The 16,625-nt window shown below is 40.0% G+C and overlaps 1 protein-coding gene and 1 non-coding gene across 4 annotated transcripts in view; one reads left to right on the top strand and one right to left on the bottom strand.

The window, feature by feature from the left end:
- Pms1 (PMS1 homolog 1, mismatch repair system component) overlaps positions 1 to 8,355 on the top strand; it is a 100,043-nt gene extending 91,688 nt beyond the window's left edge. For all 3 annotated transcript variants that reach the window (XM_055617140.1, XM_055617142.1, XM_055617141.1), the window contains 3 exons: positions 2,338 to 2,468; positions 5,164 to 5,324; positions 8,049 to 8,355. In XM_055617140.1, the coding sequence (XP_055473115.1) occupies positions 2,338 to 2,468; positions 5,164 to 5,324; positions 8,049 to 8,213 (457 nt within the window). In that variant the 3' untranslated portion in view covers positions 8,214 to 8,355. The remainder of the gene's footprint in view (positions 1 to 2,337; positions 2,469 to 5,163; positions 5,325 to 8,048) is intronic.
- Positions 8,356 to 10,939: 2,584 nt separating this feature from the next.
- LOC129684061 (U6 spliceosomal RNA) lies at positions 10,940 to 11,046 on the bottom strand. The gene has a single exon (XR_008721252.1). It is a non-coding gene; the product is annotated as a U6 spliceosomal RNA (small nuclear RNA).
- Between the last annotated feature and the right edge of the window lie 5,579 nt (positions 11,047 to 16,625).

Genomic DNA, 16,625 nt, shown 5'->3' with positions numbered 1-16,625 from the left:
AGCTCAGGACTTGAAATCCCACCAATCCTCACCCTGGAAATCTCAGCCCTGGAAAGCTCCGCTCCCTAAGACCTCCTTGCCTATTGTTCAGTTCCCTACTGTCTTCTCCCAGGAGCAAAGGGAGCCACCCTTGGATTCGTCCTTCCAAACTGTGAATTCATCCTTCCCAATAAATCTCTTTTATGAGATTTGGTGCCTGGTGTGACTCTCTCATCAGAAGAAGTGAAAGAGGGAAGAAGTCAAGAAGTGGAGCAGAGCTGAGGCTCCTGAGCTCCTTAGCCCACCCGGGCATACCCTCTCCCAGAGGGTACTATGCTGAAGAAGAGGAGTGAAGCGAAGCTGTTAAGGCACTCCAGCTCAGCCAGGGATGTCCTCCCTCAGGGCTGCAACACCTTGCTAAGGAGGCCTCCTCTCAGAGCTGTGTGGTTCCTGGGCTCCCGAGTCCCAGGATACCTTTCCATCTGAGCAGGACTGCCAACACACTGAGAAAAGTATGGCTCCAAATGTTTCCCTTTCCCAGATAATGCTGCTTTTCAAACAGTCCTGGACTGAGTAGCTCACTGTGTTGACAGTAGTTATGGATTGGGTTCAGTATAGTATTAGAATTCTAATACTAGTTGTGCAGTTTATTCTGAAGGGAGTGATTTAACTATTATGTAATACGAGGTGAATGATCATAACTGTGGTAGCACTGGCTTGTGCTTGCTGAGCACTGACTGACAGAAACTGTTGTGTTCTTGTACAAGGGTGGTATATCACCCACATTCTACAGATAAGGAAATGCAAACAGTTACCTTAGGTACGCTTACACAAGCAGTAAGTAAGCCAGGCATCCAGGATTCTAACACAGATTGCTTACCTGTGGAGCCTGTAGATTGATTTCAGAGTTGGTGAGATAAACTAGACATATAGTCTGAGTATTCTCTGTGATATCACAGTCTGTAGATTCTGCAGCCTTCTGAGCAAACTTGAAAGACTGTTTGCTTTTCCATGGAGAGTGGAGCTGTAACAACAAACTGCATCATCCAACAGCACTTTAGGTACCTAAGTCGATTTCTCTGCTTACGGTAGGCACAGAAGTTTGCTTTGCATGGAAGGGGATTGGTCATCACTCACAGAAGCATAAATAGGCCAGCTTTTGTTTATTCTTTTTTAAAATTAATTTATTTTTTATTAATTACAGTTTATTCACTTTGTATCCCAGCTATAGCCCTCTCCCTCGGCCCCTCCCAATCCTGCCCTCCCTTCATCTCCTTCCATGCCTTTCCCCAAGTCCACTGATAGGGGAGATTCTTCTCCCCTTTCCTCTGACCCTAGCCTATCAGATCTCCTCAGGACTGGCTGCATTGTTTTCCTCTGTGGCCTGGTAAGGCTGCTCCCCCATTAGGAGGAGGTGATCAAAGAGCCAGCCACTGAGTTCATGGCAGAAACAGTCCGTGTTCCCCTTACTAGGGAACCCACTTGGACACTGAGCTGCCATGGGCTATATCTATGCAGGGGTTCTAGGTTATCTCCATGCATGGTCCTTGGTTGGAGTATCAGTCTCAGAAAAGACCCTTGGGCCCAGATATTTTGGTTCTGTTGCTCTCCTTGTGGAACTCCAGTCCCCTCCAGGACTTTCTATCTCCCCATTCTTTCATAAGATTCCCTGCACTCTGCCCAAAGTTTGGTTATGAGTCTCAGCATCTGCCTTGATACCATGCTGGGTAGAGTCTTTCAGAGGCCCTCTATGGTAGGCTCCTATCCTGTTCTGTGTTTTCTCCCTCTTCCGATGTCTATCCTGTTTGATAGGCTGAGTTTTGTAATGCCTGTTCTGAGGCTCCTTTGTCAAACATGCTGCACTTGCATTGGACTGAAGGAATCCCAAGGTTTGAACTGAAATTTTTTTCAGATTTTGGAAGAATAATCTTATATTTTATTTTCTTAGTTCTGAAGAAACCTGAGTAGCATTTGATTTTGAGTATAACCATTTGAGTAGCTTGTTGATGAAGTGTGTTTTTCATTTGTGAAAGTTACTTGAAAGGCATACAAGGGTATTCATTGTGGGTCAAGATATGGTTTGTATTATATTTAGAGAACTACTTTTGATATTCCTTATTTAGTTTGTAACATTCTAGAAAAGACAAGTTGTCCTTTATGTCTGTCTGTCCTTTGTGCTGTGCACGCTCTACAGAGGACCTCATACGATGCTAACAGAATGCAGTGCTTTCTTACAGGACTTGGTACTCATGTAATGGTAACCCTTTTCAAAACACACATGGATTAGCTTCCATAAACCTTCTAGTTTTGATTTGAATATTTAGTAACTTAAAGAACCATAATTTCTTTCTTTTTCAGTCTTTTTAATGGATCTCATTATTTAGAGGTTTTACATAAAATGTCGACAGTTGACCAGAGATGCAATGGATCAGCTTACCTGTGTGACCCTCGTCTTACAGCAAATGGTTTCAAGATAAGATTGACACCAGGTATAATAGTATGGCTTAATATCTCTGATGTGGGGAAGAGTAAACCTTTCACAAGGTCTCAGAGCTCTCAGGTGTATTTTCATTTCACTAAGTCATTGTCAGCTTTGCAGAAGTAGACTTCTTTCAGAGGGTGCCCAGGCAGCTACACTCACTTTCTGCTGTCTTTTGACACAGCAGCCCAGCTGCCATCTTGTGTAACTCAGCTATCTGGAATCTGATGATAAAGCAGATATGTGGGTTCATGGATGGTCTAATGAAAATGGCATCTCTTTTGCTGTTTCACGGCATTTGCATGTTTTACCAAGGGGCACCAAGCATCAGCAGTCTCACATGGATGTCTGCATTATGCCAGATAGACTGCAAAAAATGTGTCTGTCTCAGGGAGTCCCGTTTTCTTTGCTGGCCTTCTCAGTCTTTTTTTTCCCCCCATAGTGCTATTGCTCCCTAGACTAGCCTGTCTGTTTCTTCCCCTTTGTCTTTTGTCCATTGCCTCAGGCACCATGTGGAAAGACTCTAGTGCCTAAATTGTCACACCCAAAATGTAGGGAAGAATCTTTAAATGAATGCTTTCACAGAGGCACAGAAGACTTTAAGTGGAAGCTGGAGAGGTGACTTAGCAGTTAAAAGCACAGGCCACTTTTCTAGAGGGCCCACAGAACAGTTCACGACTATCTGTAATTCTGGTTTCAGGAAATCCAGCAACCTGTTCCGTCCTCATGCAAAGCTTCATATGGTGCACAGACATACATTCAGACAAAACACCCATAAATTAATAATAGTAACAGTAAATTTTAGAAAGCAAATTTGTACAGAAGCACAAAGCTGGATATCAGGACAAATGTTTCAATGTTCCAAACTTCAAATTTTGCTTGATTTTTCTCAGTTTAACATAAATGTCTTACCTCCATGGTTCCAGCTGTTATACTTGACGTGGAGGTTCCCTGTCCAGATCATGTTTTCAGTTTGTTCATTAACAACTAATAGATTTTGAAAAGGCAGTGTGTACAGAGTACCTTTTAAAGAATTAACATACCAACCCCTAACAAACAACCTCCAGAGTAGCTTCTATCACCTTTTGTTTGATAGATGAGAAAAATTGAAGCATGAAAAAGTTAAGTTTGCTCCAGAGGATAGTCAGTGTTAGATCCACATTGGAGCCCACATGGCCTGCCTTGAGAGTCTAGCTCTTAACAAATTTGTTGTATAGCCTCCATAAAGTGGGTATATTAACTTCACAGTAAGCGTGAACACTGGGTAACATTTACCTGTTATCACTCCTTGGGAGGCCGAGAGGGGAAGAGCTGTCTTTTTGCACTAGCCTGGTATATATAGTGGGTTTAAAGCACTCTTGGGCTACATGGTGGGACCTGTCCCAAATACAAAACAAACAAAATAAGCCTAGTACCCTGCTCTAGCCTGGCGTTAGAAGTGTAAATACTCTATTTCTGTCCTCCCGGCCCCTTTCAGACCTGAACTGATGGGCAGTCATTTCTTCTAGTCCTCATATAGATCTTTTCCTTGAGGCCTCTGGTATCTTTTAATTGAAAAACTGGAAATATGGAGAATGGGATGGGGGGCATTCTTTATCTGTTAGCATTGATGGAAGGTGCCTTTTCTTCATGTCTGTGTAACTATGTAAAAAGGATAGACTAGAGGCCTGTTGTAGCCTTGCTGTGGTTCGAGTCCCACTTGAGGTTCTTGTGCTCTGACGCTCATTTCACCTCTTTTTGTTGAACACTGTAGCTCATCTGTTGGTGCTTGATGATACATCATCTCATCTTTCCTCAGTTATTTCCTGGGAAGAATATTAGCTTTCCTCCCGCGTGGTCTGCCACTGTTGCATCTGCCATTTGGCCTTGAGAGTAGGCCAAAACTCAGGGTATGTTAGAGAGCATCATTCAAGTCTGCGAGCTGCAGTGCTTCAAGCTCTCCCACACTCCTTTGTGTTAGCTCACCAACAGCTGTTAACTGCAGCTCCTTCCTTCTAGGTAGTATGGTGTTGATTCCAGGATTAAAACACTGTTATACAAATAGGATGAGCACCTTCTGTCCTTTAATGTCAAAGGTGATGCTTTGGAATATATACTATTAGGGATTTTCTACCTAATTCCACTTTCAATCATGTGACCTTTAGTTTTAATAATCCAATTACCTAAAATAGCTTAATAAATAACACCAACTTCAAGCATTTTAATTGAATCTTTGAATAAATGCTAGCATTTTTATTTCCTGAAAGTCTATAGTAACAAAATACTGTGTCTATTTTTATACTTGTTAAGTTAAAATAGTTGAGGTCTTTAAGTTAGATATTGGACTAGTGAGCTAGAATTTGAAGTACAACAGCTGATAAAATACTTAAACCATTTTGATTTTAATAAATATCATGGGACTTCATTTTCTCTCTAAAGTAAGAAATGTTCTAAGCAAATGTAAGGAACAGACCAGTAGGAACTGAGATTAAATTAAATTATGTAAAGATATGTGGTGTCAGTGAACACCTATGACTCAGTGTGAAGTCTTTTGGGAAATTAGTATTTGTACTCCATGGAGGAACAAAACATTGTCCTGATATTAAATTTTGATGAAGGTTCACTAAATGTTCCAACAGTGATATTTATTTCCAGTAGACATGTTCTGGAATATAATTTTAACCAACTTAACTGTTCCTCTGTGTTTTTTTTTTTTTTTCTCTCAGGAGTTTCCAGTACTGAAAACTACTTGGAAATAGACGGCATGGCTAAGTGTCTCCCGTTCTATGGAGTAATGGATTTAAAGGAAATTCTTAACGCTATAGTAAACAAAAATGCAAAGGAGATTTATGAATGTAGACCTCGAAAAGTGATAAGTTATCTGGAGGTATGCCTCATTGGATCATACGAGTTTCCTAAGTTTTATGGCTTTTACTCAAATAGAAAACTTTGGTTTTGTTTTGAGACAGGGTCCCACAATGCAGTACTGGCTGGCCCTGCTGGCCTCTAACTCAAAGACACCTGTCTGCCTCTGTCTTCTGTCTTTACTTTGCTAGGCTTTCACCCATTTAGCCCAGTAGTAAATGGTTTAAAAGAGTGGTTTCTGAAATGTTTGTTTTCAAGAAAAAAAATTGCTTTTAAAAAACTCAATAAAATATTTTACAAGGTAAACTGTGATAAACATTATTAGAGATTCTTATAATACAATTCTTGGGCCAATATTGAGATAGTTATTTATGAAACATTCTCTAGGGTTGTTTGTTAATTCCATAAGTAATGTCCTCGAAGGGTTTCCAAATTGTTCAACTTTTATGCCATATTATTTGTCTAAAACATTATAATATGACGCAAAGCCCTAAGCACTTCAAAAGGAAGAGAAAGATCTAAATTATTGAATAGATGGAGCTATGTTGTTGAATAAATTGAAGTTTCACTGTGCTATAAAACTTTATAGCAGCTACCAGAGTGAGAATTATAAAATTAAGTTTAAAAGGTGCCCAGAGCAAGCCAGATTTGATGTCACGTGCATGTAGTTCCAGCACGCAAAAGACTTGAGGCAGGAGTATTTAAGCCAGCCAGTACTACATACCTTGTCTCAAAAAAAAAATTGAAAAGAAGAGGACTAAGACATTTCTGAACCCATCAAGTATAGACTAGGCAGATTAACAGCTGCTTCTGCTTTTTTAGCTGAAGTTCTATGTGTCTCTTTAAGGTCTGCTGGTGTTATTTTTTAAAACAAACCTGGACTTTCTTTTCTTCTTTTTTAAAAAGTGGGCTTATTCGTGGTGTTTAGATACAGGGTATGCTGCTACCTGACTCTGGAAAATGGATTCAGTGGTGTTCAGTTAACCCCTTACAGGCCTTGTCTTGTGGAAATTCCCAGCCTGTTGTCACAGCAATTCAGCACTGATAATTTCAAGGAACTCCAGAGAAGTCTTTCATAAGAGCAAAAAAACATATAGACAAGAAGTCAGGTTTCAGACATAGTGGAGGAAAAAAGCAGTGGAAATGGACTTAAATGATTTTGCTAATGTATACCAGGCTAGAATAAGTAGGCATGGTTGTTGTGGAGAAAGATCTTAGAAGCATTAGAAAGGAGATACATAGTGGTCTCTGAATTAAGAGCCAAAATCAGGGTTAAAAAAATGATTTTTCCATTTTGTTTTATTGGTGGGTTTTGTTTGTTTGTTTGTTTGTTTGTTTGTTTGTTTTGAGACAGGACCTCACTGTGGAGCCCAGACTGGCCTCAAACTCGTACCAGGCTTTCTGTACACTGTCAAGAAAACATTTTTAGGTAAATGAGAAGATGTATCTGGTATATGTATGTGGTAAAAGAAGAGAAATTGTCTGCTGTAAGGGGAGGGGTAGGAAGACTTTGGACCATAGCAGAGTACCATAGCAGATCCAAAACCAAGAAAGAGTACAGATACAGTGAAAGGAAGAACAATCCCTAACAAGACAATCTCCACTGAGGGCTCTTTAGACTTACGATTTGTAGTGGGTCATGTCAGGACAGTTGCATGATGCTAGTATTGTCTGATAGAATTTTCCCACAGCTGAGGATTAACAAAGTGGATATGCTGAGAGACTCAGGGTCAGTGAGAGAAATTTGAATGCACTGTACTCCAAAAACTGTTGCTAAATCAGCCCTAGTACTGCATTCTGAATAAGTCACTGCCCAATCTCGTTGAGGAAAAGATGTTCCAGGGGGGCTTGAGAGTCTGAGAGAAAGGAGACGTTAAAGGTCAAAGTGAAGGAAAACCAGATTCTGTTGGAATAAAGAGGTGGAATGGCTCTAAAGGTGATAGATCTCTGGCTAAAGAGAATAATGTTAAGCTGCAACAACTCCAAGGTGAAAGCTTTTTTTTAATACTAGAAGAAGCTGGTCTTGTTTATAATTCTTATCCCCTAAACCATTCTTCTTCCTGTATCAGAAAACTGCATTTCTAGACCAAACCTGAGGACATTCCCTTTGATTCTGCAGGCCTCATAACCAGTCCAAAGGCAGACCTTTCATAGTGACTGCTTACCCCAGCCACAGGTCTCAGGAGCACCAGTGACTGTCAGCGTCAGCCTATCCCCACTGCAGCCAGGCTGCCTTAGGACATGGGAAACGCTTGTCAGGCTTTATTTACTTATTTGACTGTCTATCCCTTTGTTTGTTTTAATCTCTAGTTACTTCCCTGTATATTTAAGTAAGCGTCACAGTCTATCCATGTCCTGGGTGTTGGTGTGGTCCCTGCTACACCCATACAGAACATCCCATTCTCTCAAACGCTACACTTTGCTCATGACCTTTTCATGCTAACTGAAAAGGCTGTCATCTGAGCAAGAGTTCCCGTTTATACATCCCTGCTGTTGCCCCAATGAATTGTGTGTAAAGTACTCACAATTTTTTGTCTCTTTTTCTTGCTTGTTTGTCTGCATTGAAACGTAAAATTTACAAAAAGGTCTTGTGTTCCATTGCCCACCAGTTTATCTCCAGAATATGCAGCATTGTTGCTAAATAAATATTTTTTGAGTGAATGAAAATCAGTTTTTATCTTGCTGGAATAATGTGTTTCTTTTTCAGAGTGTATCATGATGAGATATGTGACTTTTCTTTTCATAGGGAGAGGCAGTCCGTCTGTCCAGGCAGCTCCCCATGTACTTACCAAGAGAGGACGTCCAAGATCTTATCAATAGAATGAAGCACCTGTTTGGGAATGAAATTAAAGAGTGTGTTCATGGCCGCCCATTTGTTCATCATTTAACCCATGTTCCAGGAACTTCATGATCAAGCTTAATGACAATCAGTTACTGTTGAAATTCATAATGGTCCTTAAACCATTTTGTATTATCATTTATCAAAGTTTGTTTACTGGACAAAGTTTTTAAAAGTTGTAAAATATGTATAAATAAATAATATGCAGTATTGATTTTGTTCTCGAGTCCAGCCTTCAAACAAATTGCAAGTTGTAGGCACACAGTGGAAGACAGAGTGCTTGCTTGTGGGTGCTTGATTAACCCACTCAGCGCTGCTTAGAGAGGCTTCACCCACCCCAGCCTCGGCTGCATACCGGAGAGGAATGCACCATCCAGTTTGAAAGTGGATGGGGAGGGAGGGAATAAGAATATGATAAAATAAGCCATTGCTGCCTCTCCAATATGATAATTGTAGCTTTAGGGTCAAATTTTGTCAGAGAATTTGCACAAGAATATAACATTTTTAGCAGAAAAAAAAATAATTACAAACTTTTTTCCATATATATTCCTTTATAAACCATGTCAGTGTGTTCCAGTACTTTACCAAAAATTAGAACACAATTTGTTTAATAAGTGGATTTGTTGTCTAAAGTAAGATATGTTGTAGTGGGTATGGTATCTATATCTACAGTTTTCATGGGTCATCAATACTTAATTTTTGTATTTACATACAAATTACAATATCTGAGTTATTCCTGTTGCTCAGCCTGTTTCCTCACCAAAGTTGTTTCCTGTGACCCAGCTAATGCTACCCTCAACACACAACTCTAACTCACTTTGTAAATTTGAGGCATTGTACTGATTGTGTGTGTTTTGTATGTGCTCATGGAATGGGTCTTCCTGCATGCAGAGGTGGGTAGAGGAGGGCAGTATTCTGTGGTATTGCTCTTTGTATTGATCTCTTCTGACCAGAGCACTCATTGCACATTGGTCTCATTGTTTTTCTGCCTGCTGTCTGGCCATTGCTGAGTTTACGGGCTCACACTTACAGCCCAGCTTTTCAACTTTAAGTGTTGTTTGTGTTGAGACAGGGTGGTGAGAGTCAGAACACAGATTCTCCGTCCTTGCACACAAAATTCCCTTCCTTACCTTAGAGCCATCTTCCGGGACCAGTTAATCCCCTTTAATTGGACAAATTGAGGGGGTAACAGGTCCCCAAGAAACAGGAAGAAATTGAACCATACAGCACAGCAGCACTAAACAAAAAATGTTAAGTCAGATTGGTCCTGCCACAGCCTCTTGAGGGCATAAACTCATTTTTTTATTTCTCATTTGAGCATCACTTTGTGACTGAAAAATACTATCAACACTAATCCCAAGGCTAAGTGGGGTTTCTGTTTTTGTTTTATTTTATTTTTGGTTTTTTGGTGGTGGTGTTTGTTTTCGAAACAGGGTTTCTCTGTGTAATAACCCTGGCTGTCCTGGACTCTGTAGACCAGGTTGGACTCAAACTCACAGACAGCTGCCTGCCTCTGCCTCCATCACCACACCCGGCCCTGAGGCTGGGTGTTTTTAACAGATATTTGCTGTAAAAAATAGACTTAGGGGCCACACAGTACAAATATTTGATAGTAGGGTGATATAAGGCATTCCCTGACCCACTCTGACAAATGCTTCGTTGAGCAAATAAACTTGGGTCCACATTTTTTTGATGCTTTTGGAGCAGCAGGGTGTGTGAGCTGCCTGCTTTTTCATGGGGTTGGTTTATCATGAGGTCATCCAAGCTTTGTTCTTGGCTCTTGGATCTGTTGGCTGTAGCCTACCTTCCAAGAGCCCTCCCTCTATCCCAGCAACACCTGCGCACCCTGGACAACATGGCTGGAGCTGGCAGCGACGGAGAGGCCCTGGCTCCCCAGATAGAGGTAACGGCTATGGTTTGGGAGGCTGGGAGCCAGGGTGTTAAGTACAGGGTGGAACTATCCAGAGAAAAAGGTTCTAAATTACTCATTACTCCAGCAGGCTTCCATGTTGTACGCTCGAGAAAGAAAAGACTTCTAAATATCATTTTCCCAGACCGTTGTTGGTATCCAAATATGTTATTTTTAAGGGATGCCCCATGGAGGCCTTGTGGAGGTGAAACCTGCGGGTCCTTTTTGTACAAATACATCTCCAGAGCAGAAGCCAGGAGTATTGTAGGCAGGTCTATGGCATTTTAGGTTCTTTACATAGTGATAAGTGTTAAGTCCAAATTCAGATGGACAGATTATTTAAAAACCTTTTTTTTTTCTTTGTGTTTTCTTTTTTTTTTTAATTTTATTTTTTTCTTATTAGTTACATTTTATTAACTCTGTATCCCAGCCGTGTCCCGATCCCTCATTCCCTCCCAGTCCCTCCCTCCCTCCCTCATCTCCACCGTGCCCCTTTCTGATACAGGGTTTCTCTGTGTAGCACTGGTTGTCCTGTAACTCACTCTGTAGACCAGGCTGGCCTTAAACTCAGACCTACCTGCCTCTGCCTCCTGAGTGCTGGGATTAAAGAGCATATGCCACCAACTCCCAGCTTCCTTGATTATTGCAATTTTATACAAATTCTGTGGCTTAGGTTACAGTCACTGGAACCCATACCTCTATAGTAAATATTTCTTTTTTTTTTAATAATTTTTATTTTATGTGCATTAGTATGAAGGTGTCAGATCCCTTGGAACTAGCGTTACAGGCAGTTGTGAGCTGCCATGTGGGTGCTGGGAACCTTAAGAACCCAGGTCCTTTGGAAGAGCAGACAGTGTTCTTAACCACTGAGCCATCTCTCCAGCCCCCCCAAAATATGGAATGCTTCACGAAATTGCATATCATCCTTTCGCAGGGGTCATGCTAATGTTCTCTGTATTGTTCCAATTTTAGTATATGTGCTGCCGAAGCAAGCATAGTAAATATTTCTTAACTAAAAGTTCATAAAATGTTTTTCGCTTTTATTTCCATCATATTTTTTGCAAGATCCCCCCATTCTCTTAAAAGCCAGCTGAAGAGATTACTGAACTGACGCTTGTGGTTGCTAAGGAATCACCCAGGAGAAGAAGGGGAAGAAAAGGGTTGGGGATAGGGGCAAGAATGTATTCAAGTGGGGTGGATATGATCATATTTCATTCTATAAATTTATAAAATTTTCAAGAATAAGGGAAATAATTTTTGACTAAAACATTACATATTATTGGTTTGTTCCTTAAGAGTTAACCCAGTTGGCCCTCTCAAACACCTAGCCAGGAGACCACCCCTCACGAAGACAGATTCACCTGAAAACATATTGAAGAGAGGAACAATTATCTCCTTAATGACAATTACCCTTCCCAAAAGCTCCTCTCCCATGCAGCTGCTTAGAGCGTGCCTGTTCTGCAGTCTGCCAACTATGCCCACTTTCCTAAGCTCTAACTCATGATCCTTTTATTTCCTTCTTTCTGTCTTTTTCTTTTGCATACTAGCCGAAACCTACACTGCATTTCTCTGGCATTCTGATTCCTCACTACATCTCTGAAGCTTCCCACTACCTTCCATCCAGCTGCTCTCCAACTTCCACTACAGGAAGTGCAACTTTCTTGGATCCAGACTCAAAAAGGCATTTCCTCCATCTTTCCTCCAGCTCCATCCTCCTGACAGCCGCCAAGATGTACAGTTTGCCTGCCTTGTTTTTATCTCAAATTTTAATAAAAATGACCTTGTGCTTCCTAGTCTGTTCTGCTTCTAAGTTCTTTTATTACTTAGAATAAGAACCCAGAACTGAATCCCAATTTTTCTGGTAACATATCCATCTCAGACTTCCCTACCTAATTTTGCTTGTTGTATACTACCTTAACTCATACCCAACCAGCAGACATTTACTCCACTAGACTCAGAATTAATATTAATCTTAGAAATTCTTAAGGGCCTCCTGGACAAACTAGGCACTTTCTTGGTGTGTGTGTGTGGTTTTTTTTTTTTTTTAGTCTAGTTCATTTTTAATCATTTTTGCTCTTTTTTTATACACTTCTACATTTTATGGCATACCATTATGTTAGAATCAACACTGCTCAAAAATATACTATGAGATCCCCTAAAGAGCGTAGCCTTGCTCACAGTAGACTTGTTGGAGTCATGCTAATGCATAGAAACAACTTTTTTTACTTCTGAAGAAACCACATGCTCTGGACACTGCACAAGCAGGAATCAAGCATATGTGAATGGAGGCCTCATCTCTGAGGACTAGCTTTCATACTAGAGAAAGTGCCATGAAAGCTTCCAAATATGGAAAGTAATCAATAATCCTACCGAGCAGCGATGGGTACAAACCACAGTTACTTGAAAAGATATTCTCAAAGTAAAATGGTGGTGTGCTTGCTAGTTTTATGTCAACTTGACACAAGCTAGAGTTACTGAAAAAGGGAATTCAAAATTGAGAATATGCTTTCATAAGTTCTGGCTGTAACAATGTTCTTTCTTTAAAAATTTTATTTATTTTTTTCTATAAATTACAGTTTATTCACTTTGTATGCCAGCTGTAGCCTCCTCCCACGGCCCCTCCCAACCCCACCCTTCCTCCCCCATCTCCTCTCATGTCCTCCCCCAAGTCCACTGATAGGGGAGGTCCTCCTTCTCTTCCTTCTGACCCTAGCCTATCAGGTCTCATCAGGACTGGCTGCACTGTCTTCCTCTCTGGCCTGGTAAGGCTGCACTCTACTCAGGGGTAGGTGATCAAAGAGCCAGCTACTGAGTTCATGTCAGAGACAGCCCCTGGTACCCTTACTAGGGCACACACTTTGGGCACTGAGCTGCCATGGGCTACATCTGTGCAGAGTTCTAGGTTATCTCTATGTATGATCCTTGGTTGGAGTATCAGTCTCAGAAAAGACCCCTGTGCCCAGATACTTTGGTTCTGTTGCTCTCATTGTGGGGCTCCTGTCCCATCTAGGTCTTTCTGTTTCCCCCTTCTTTCATAAGATTTCCTGAACTCTGCTCAAAGTTTGGCTATGAGTCTCAGCATCTGCTTTGATACCCTGCTGGGTAGTCTTTCAGAGGCCCTCTGTGATAGGCTCCTGTCCTGTTCCCTGTTTTCTCCCTCTTCTAATGTCCATCCTCTTTGTCTTTCTGAGTGATGATTGATCACCTTACCTAGAGTCCTCTTTCTTGCTTAGCTTCTTTAGGTGAACAGATTTTAGTATATTTATCCTATATTATATGTCTAATATCCACTTATAAATGAGTATATACTATGGGTATCTTTTTGCTTCTGGATACCTCACTCAGGATGATCTTTTCTAGTTCCCACCATTTGCCTGGAAATTTCATGATTTCCTTGTTTTTAATTGCTGAGTAGTATTCCTTTTTGTAAATGTACCACAATTTCTGTATCCATTCCTCCACTGAGGGACATCTGGGTTGTTTCCAGGTTTTGGCTATTACGAATAAAGCTGCTACAAACATGGTTGACATGTCCTTGTCGTATACTTGAGCATATTTTGGATATATACCTAGGAGTGCTATACCTGGATCTTGAGGAAGCCCTATTCCTAATTATCTGAGAAAGCACCAGATTGATTTCCAAAATGGTTGTACAAGTTTACATTCCCACCAGGAATGGAGGAAGGTTCCCCTTTCTTCACATCCTCTCCAGCATGTATTGTCACTTGATTTTTGATCTTAGCCATTCTAATAGTATACCCATTAGAATGATTTGCATTTCCCTGATAACTAAGGATATTGAGCATTTCTTTAAGTATTTCTCTGCCATTTGATGTTCCTCTATTGAGAATTCTCTGTTGAGCTCTGTACCCCATTTGTTAATTGGATTTAATATTTTTATTTGATTTGTTGCTGTTTAACTTCTTAAGTTCTTTATATATTCTGGATATTAGCCCTGTATCAGATATAAGGTTGGTGAATATCCTTTCCCAATCTGAAGCCTGTCATTTTGTTCTTGACAGTGTCCTTTGCTTTACAGAAGGTTTTCATTTTCGTGAGGTCCCATTTATTGATTGTTGATCTTAGAGCCTGTGATGTTGGTGTTCTGTTCAGGAAGTTGTCTCCTGTGCCAATGAGTTCAAGGCTCTTCCCCACTTTTTCTTCTAAGAGGTTTGGAGTGTCTGGTTTTTGATCCACTTGGACTCTAGTTTTGTGCAGGGTGATAAGTATGGATCTATTTGTATTTTTCTACATGTAGATATCCAGTTAAACCAGCACCATTCATTGAAGATGCTATCTTTTTTTTCCATTGTATGGTTTTGGCATCTTTATCAAAAATCAGGTGTCCATAAGTGTATGGGTTTATTTCTAGGTCTTCTATTCGATTCCATTGAACCACCAGCCTGTTTCTAGTATCCATTTTTTTTTTTATTACTGTTGCTCTATAGTACAACTTGAGATCAGGAATGGAGATACCTCCAGAAGATCTTTTATTGTAGAGGATTGTTTCAGCAATTATGTTTCTTGTTATTCCATATGAAGTTGAGATTTTTTCTTTCAAGTTGTAATTTGATGGGAATTGCACTGAATCTGTAGATTACTTTTGGGAGGATGGCCATTTTCACTATTTTAATCCTACGGATCCATGAGCATGGGAGATATTTCTATCTTCTGATATCTTCTTCAATTTCTTTCTTCAGATATTTGAAATTTTTTCCAAACAAGTCTTTCACTTGCTTGCTTAGTCACCTCAAGGTACTTTATGTTATTAATGGCTATTGTGAAGGGTGTTCTTTCCCTAATTTCTTTCTCAGCCCTTTTGCCTTTATATACAGGAGGGCTACTGTTTTTGTTGTTTTGTTGTTGCTTGTTTGTTTTTTAGTTAATTTTGTATCCAGCCACTTTGCTGAAGGTGTTTACCAGCTGAAGGAGTTCTCTGGATGAATTTTTGGGGTCGCTTATGTAGACTATCATATCATATGCAAATAGTGATACTTTGCCTTGTTCCTTTCTGATTTGTATGTATCCCCTTGATCTCCTTTAGTTGTCTTATTGCTCTAGTTAGGACTTCAAGTACTATGTTGAAGAGATATGAAGAGAATGGGCAGCCTTGCCTTGTCCTGTGATTTCAGTAGGATTGATTTAAGTTTCTCTCTGTTTAGTGTGATGTTGGCTATAGGCTTGTTGTATATTGTCTTTACTATGTTTAGGTACATTGTAATCTGATTTCTCCAAGACTTTAAAGATGAATGGGTGTTGGATTTTGTCAAATACTTTTTTGGCATCTAAAGCGATGATCATGTCGTTTTTTTCTCCTACAGTTTGTTTATATGGTGGATTACATTGATGGATTTCTGTATATTGAACCACCCCTGCATGTCTGGGATGAAGCCTCTTTGGTCATGATGGATGATACCTTTTATGTGTTCTTGGATTCAGTTTGCAAGTATTTTTGCATCACTGTTCATAAGAGAGATAGATCTGAAGTTCTCTTTTTTGTTGCGTCTTTGTGTGATTTAGGTATCAAGGTGACTGTGGCTTCATAGAATGAGTTTGGTAGTGTTCCTATGTGGAACAGTTTGAAGAAAATTGGAGTTGTACCTCTTTGAAGGTCTGGTAGAATTCTGCATTGAAACCATCTGGCCCTGGGCTTTTTTTGGAAGGGAGACTTTTGATGACTGCTTCTATTTCCTTGAGGGATATAGGACTATTCAATCTTTCCACTTGAGATTGATTTAATTTTGGTAAATGGAATCTACCAAGAAAATTCTCCATTTTCTTTAGATTTTCAAATTCTGTGGCATATAGGCTTTTGTAGTAAGACCTAATGATTGTTTGGATTTCCTCATTGTCTGTTGTTATGTCCCCATTTTCATTTCTGATTTACATAGTTTCTCTCTGCCTTTTAGTAGTTTGGCTAAGGGGTTGTGTATCTTGTTGATTTTTCTCAAAGAACCAGCTCTTGGTCTCGTTGATTTTTTGAATAGTTTTATTTGTTTCTAATTCATTGAGTTTGATTATTTCTAGTCAGCTACTCCTCTTCGGTGTATCTGCTTCTTTTTTTTTTTTTTTTTTAGGGCTTTTAGATGTGCCATGAAGTTGCTTGTATGAGATATCTCAAACTTCTTTCTGGAGGCACTTAGTGCTATGAACTTTCTTCTTAGCACTGCTTTCATTGTGTCCCATAAATTTGGGTAAGTTTTCATTTTCATTGAATTTTAGGAAGTCTCTAATTTCTTTTTTCCTTTCTTCCCTGACAAAGCTGTCATTGAGTTGAGAGTTGTTTAGTGTACATGTGCCTGTAGGCTTTTTGTTGTTTCTGTTGTTGTTGAGGTCTAGTTTTAGGCCATGGTGGTCTGATAGGATACAAGGGATTATTTTGATTTTCTTGTATCTGTTGAGGCTTGCTTTGTGCCTGACTATATGGTCAATTTTTGGAGAAGGTTCCATGAGATGCAATTTTGGAGTTTCAGATCCTGTGCCCCTCAGGTAGGGTGCACGTTGGTTCCCGCCATCTTGGACCATCTCTTGGTATGTTTTCATAGGATCTTGTACATATTTTATCATCATGTTGC

This window comes from Psammomys obesus, unplaced genomic scaffold (genome assembly GCF_907164565.1).
Source record: "Psammomys obesus unplaced genomic scaffold, mPsaObe1.curated_primary_1811, whole genome shotgun sequence".
Classification (NCBI taxonomy): domain Eukaryota; kingdom Metazoa; phylum Chordata; class Mammalia; order Rodentia; family Muridae; genus Psammomys; species Psammomys obesus.
Note: the sequence above shows the minus strand (reverse complement) of the source record. Positions and strands in the feature narration are given on the sequence as shown.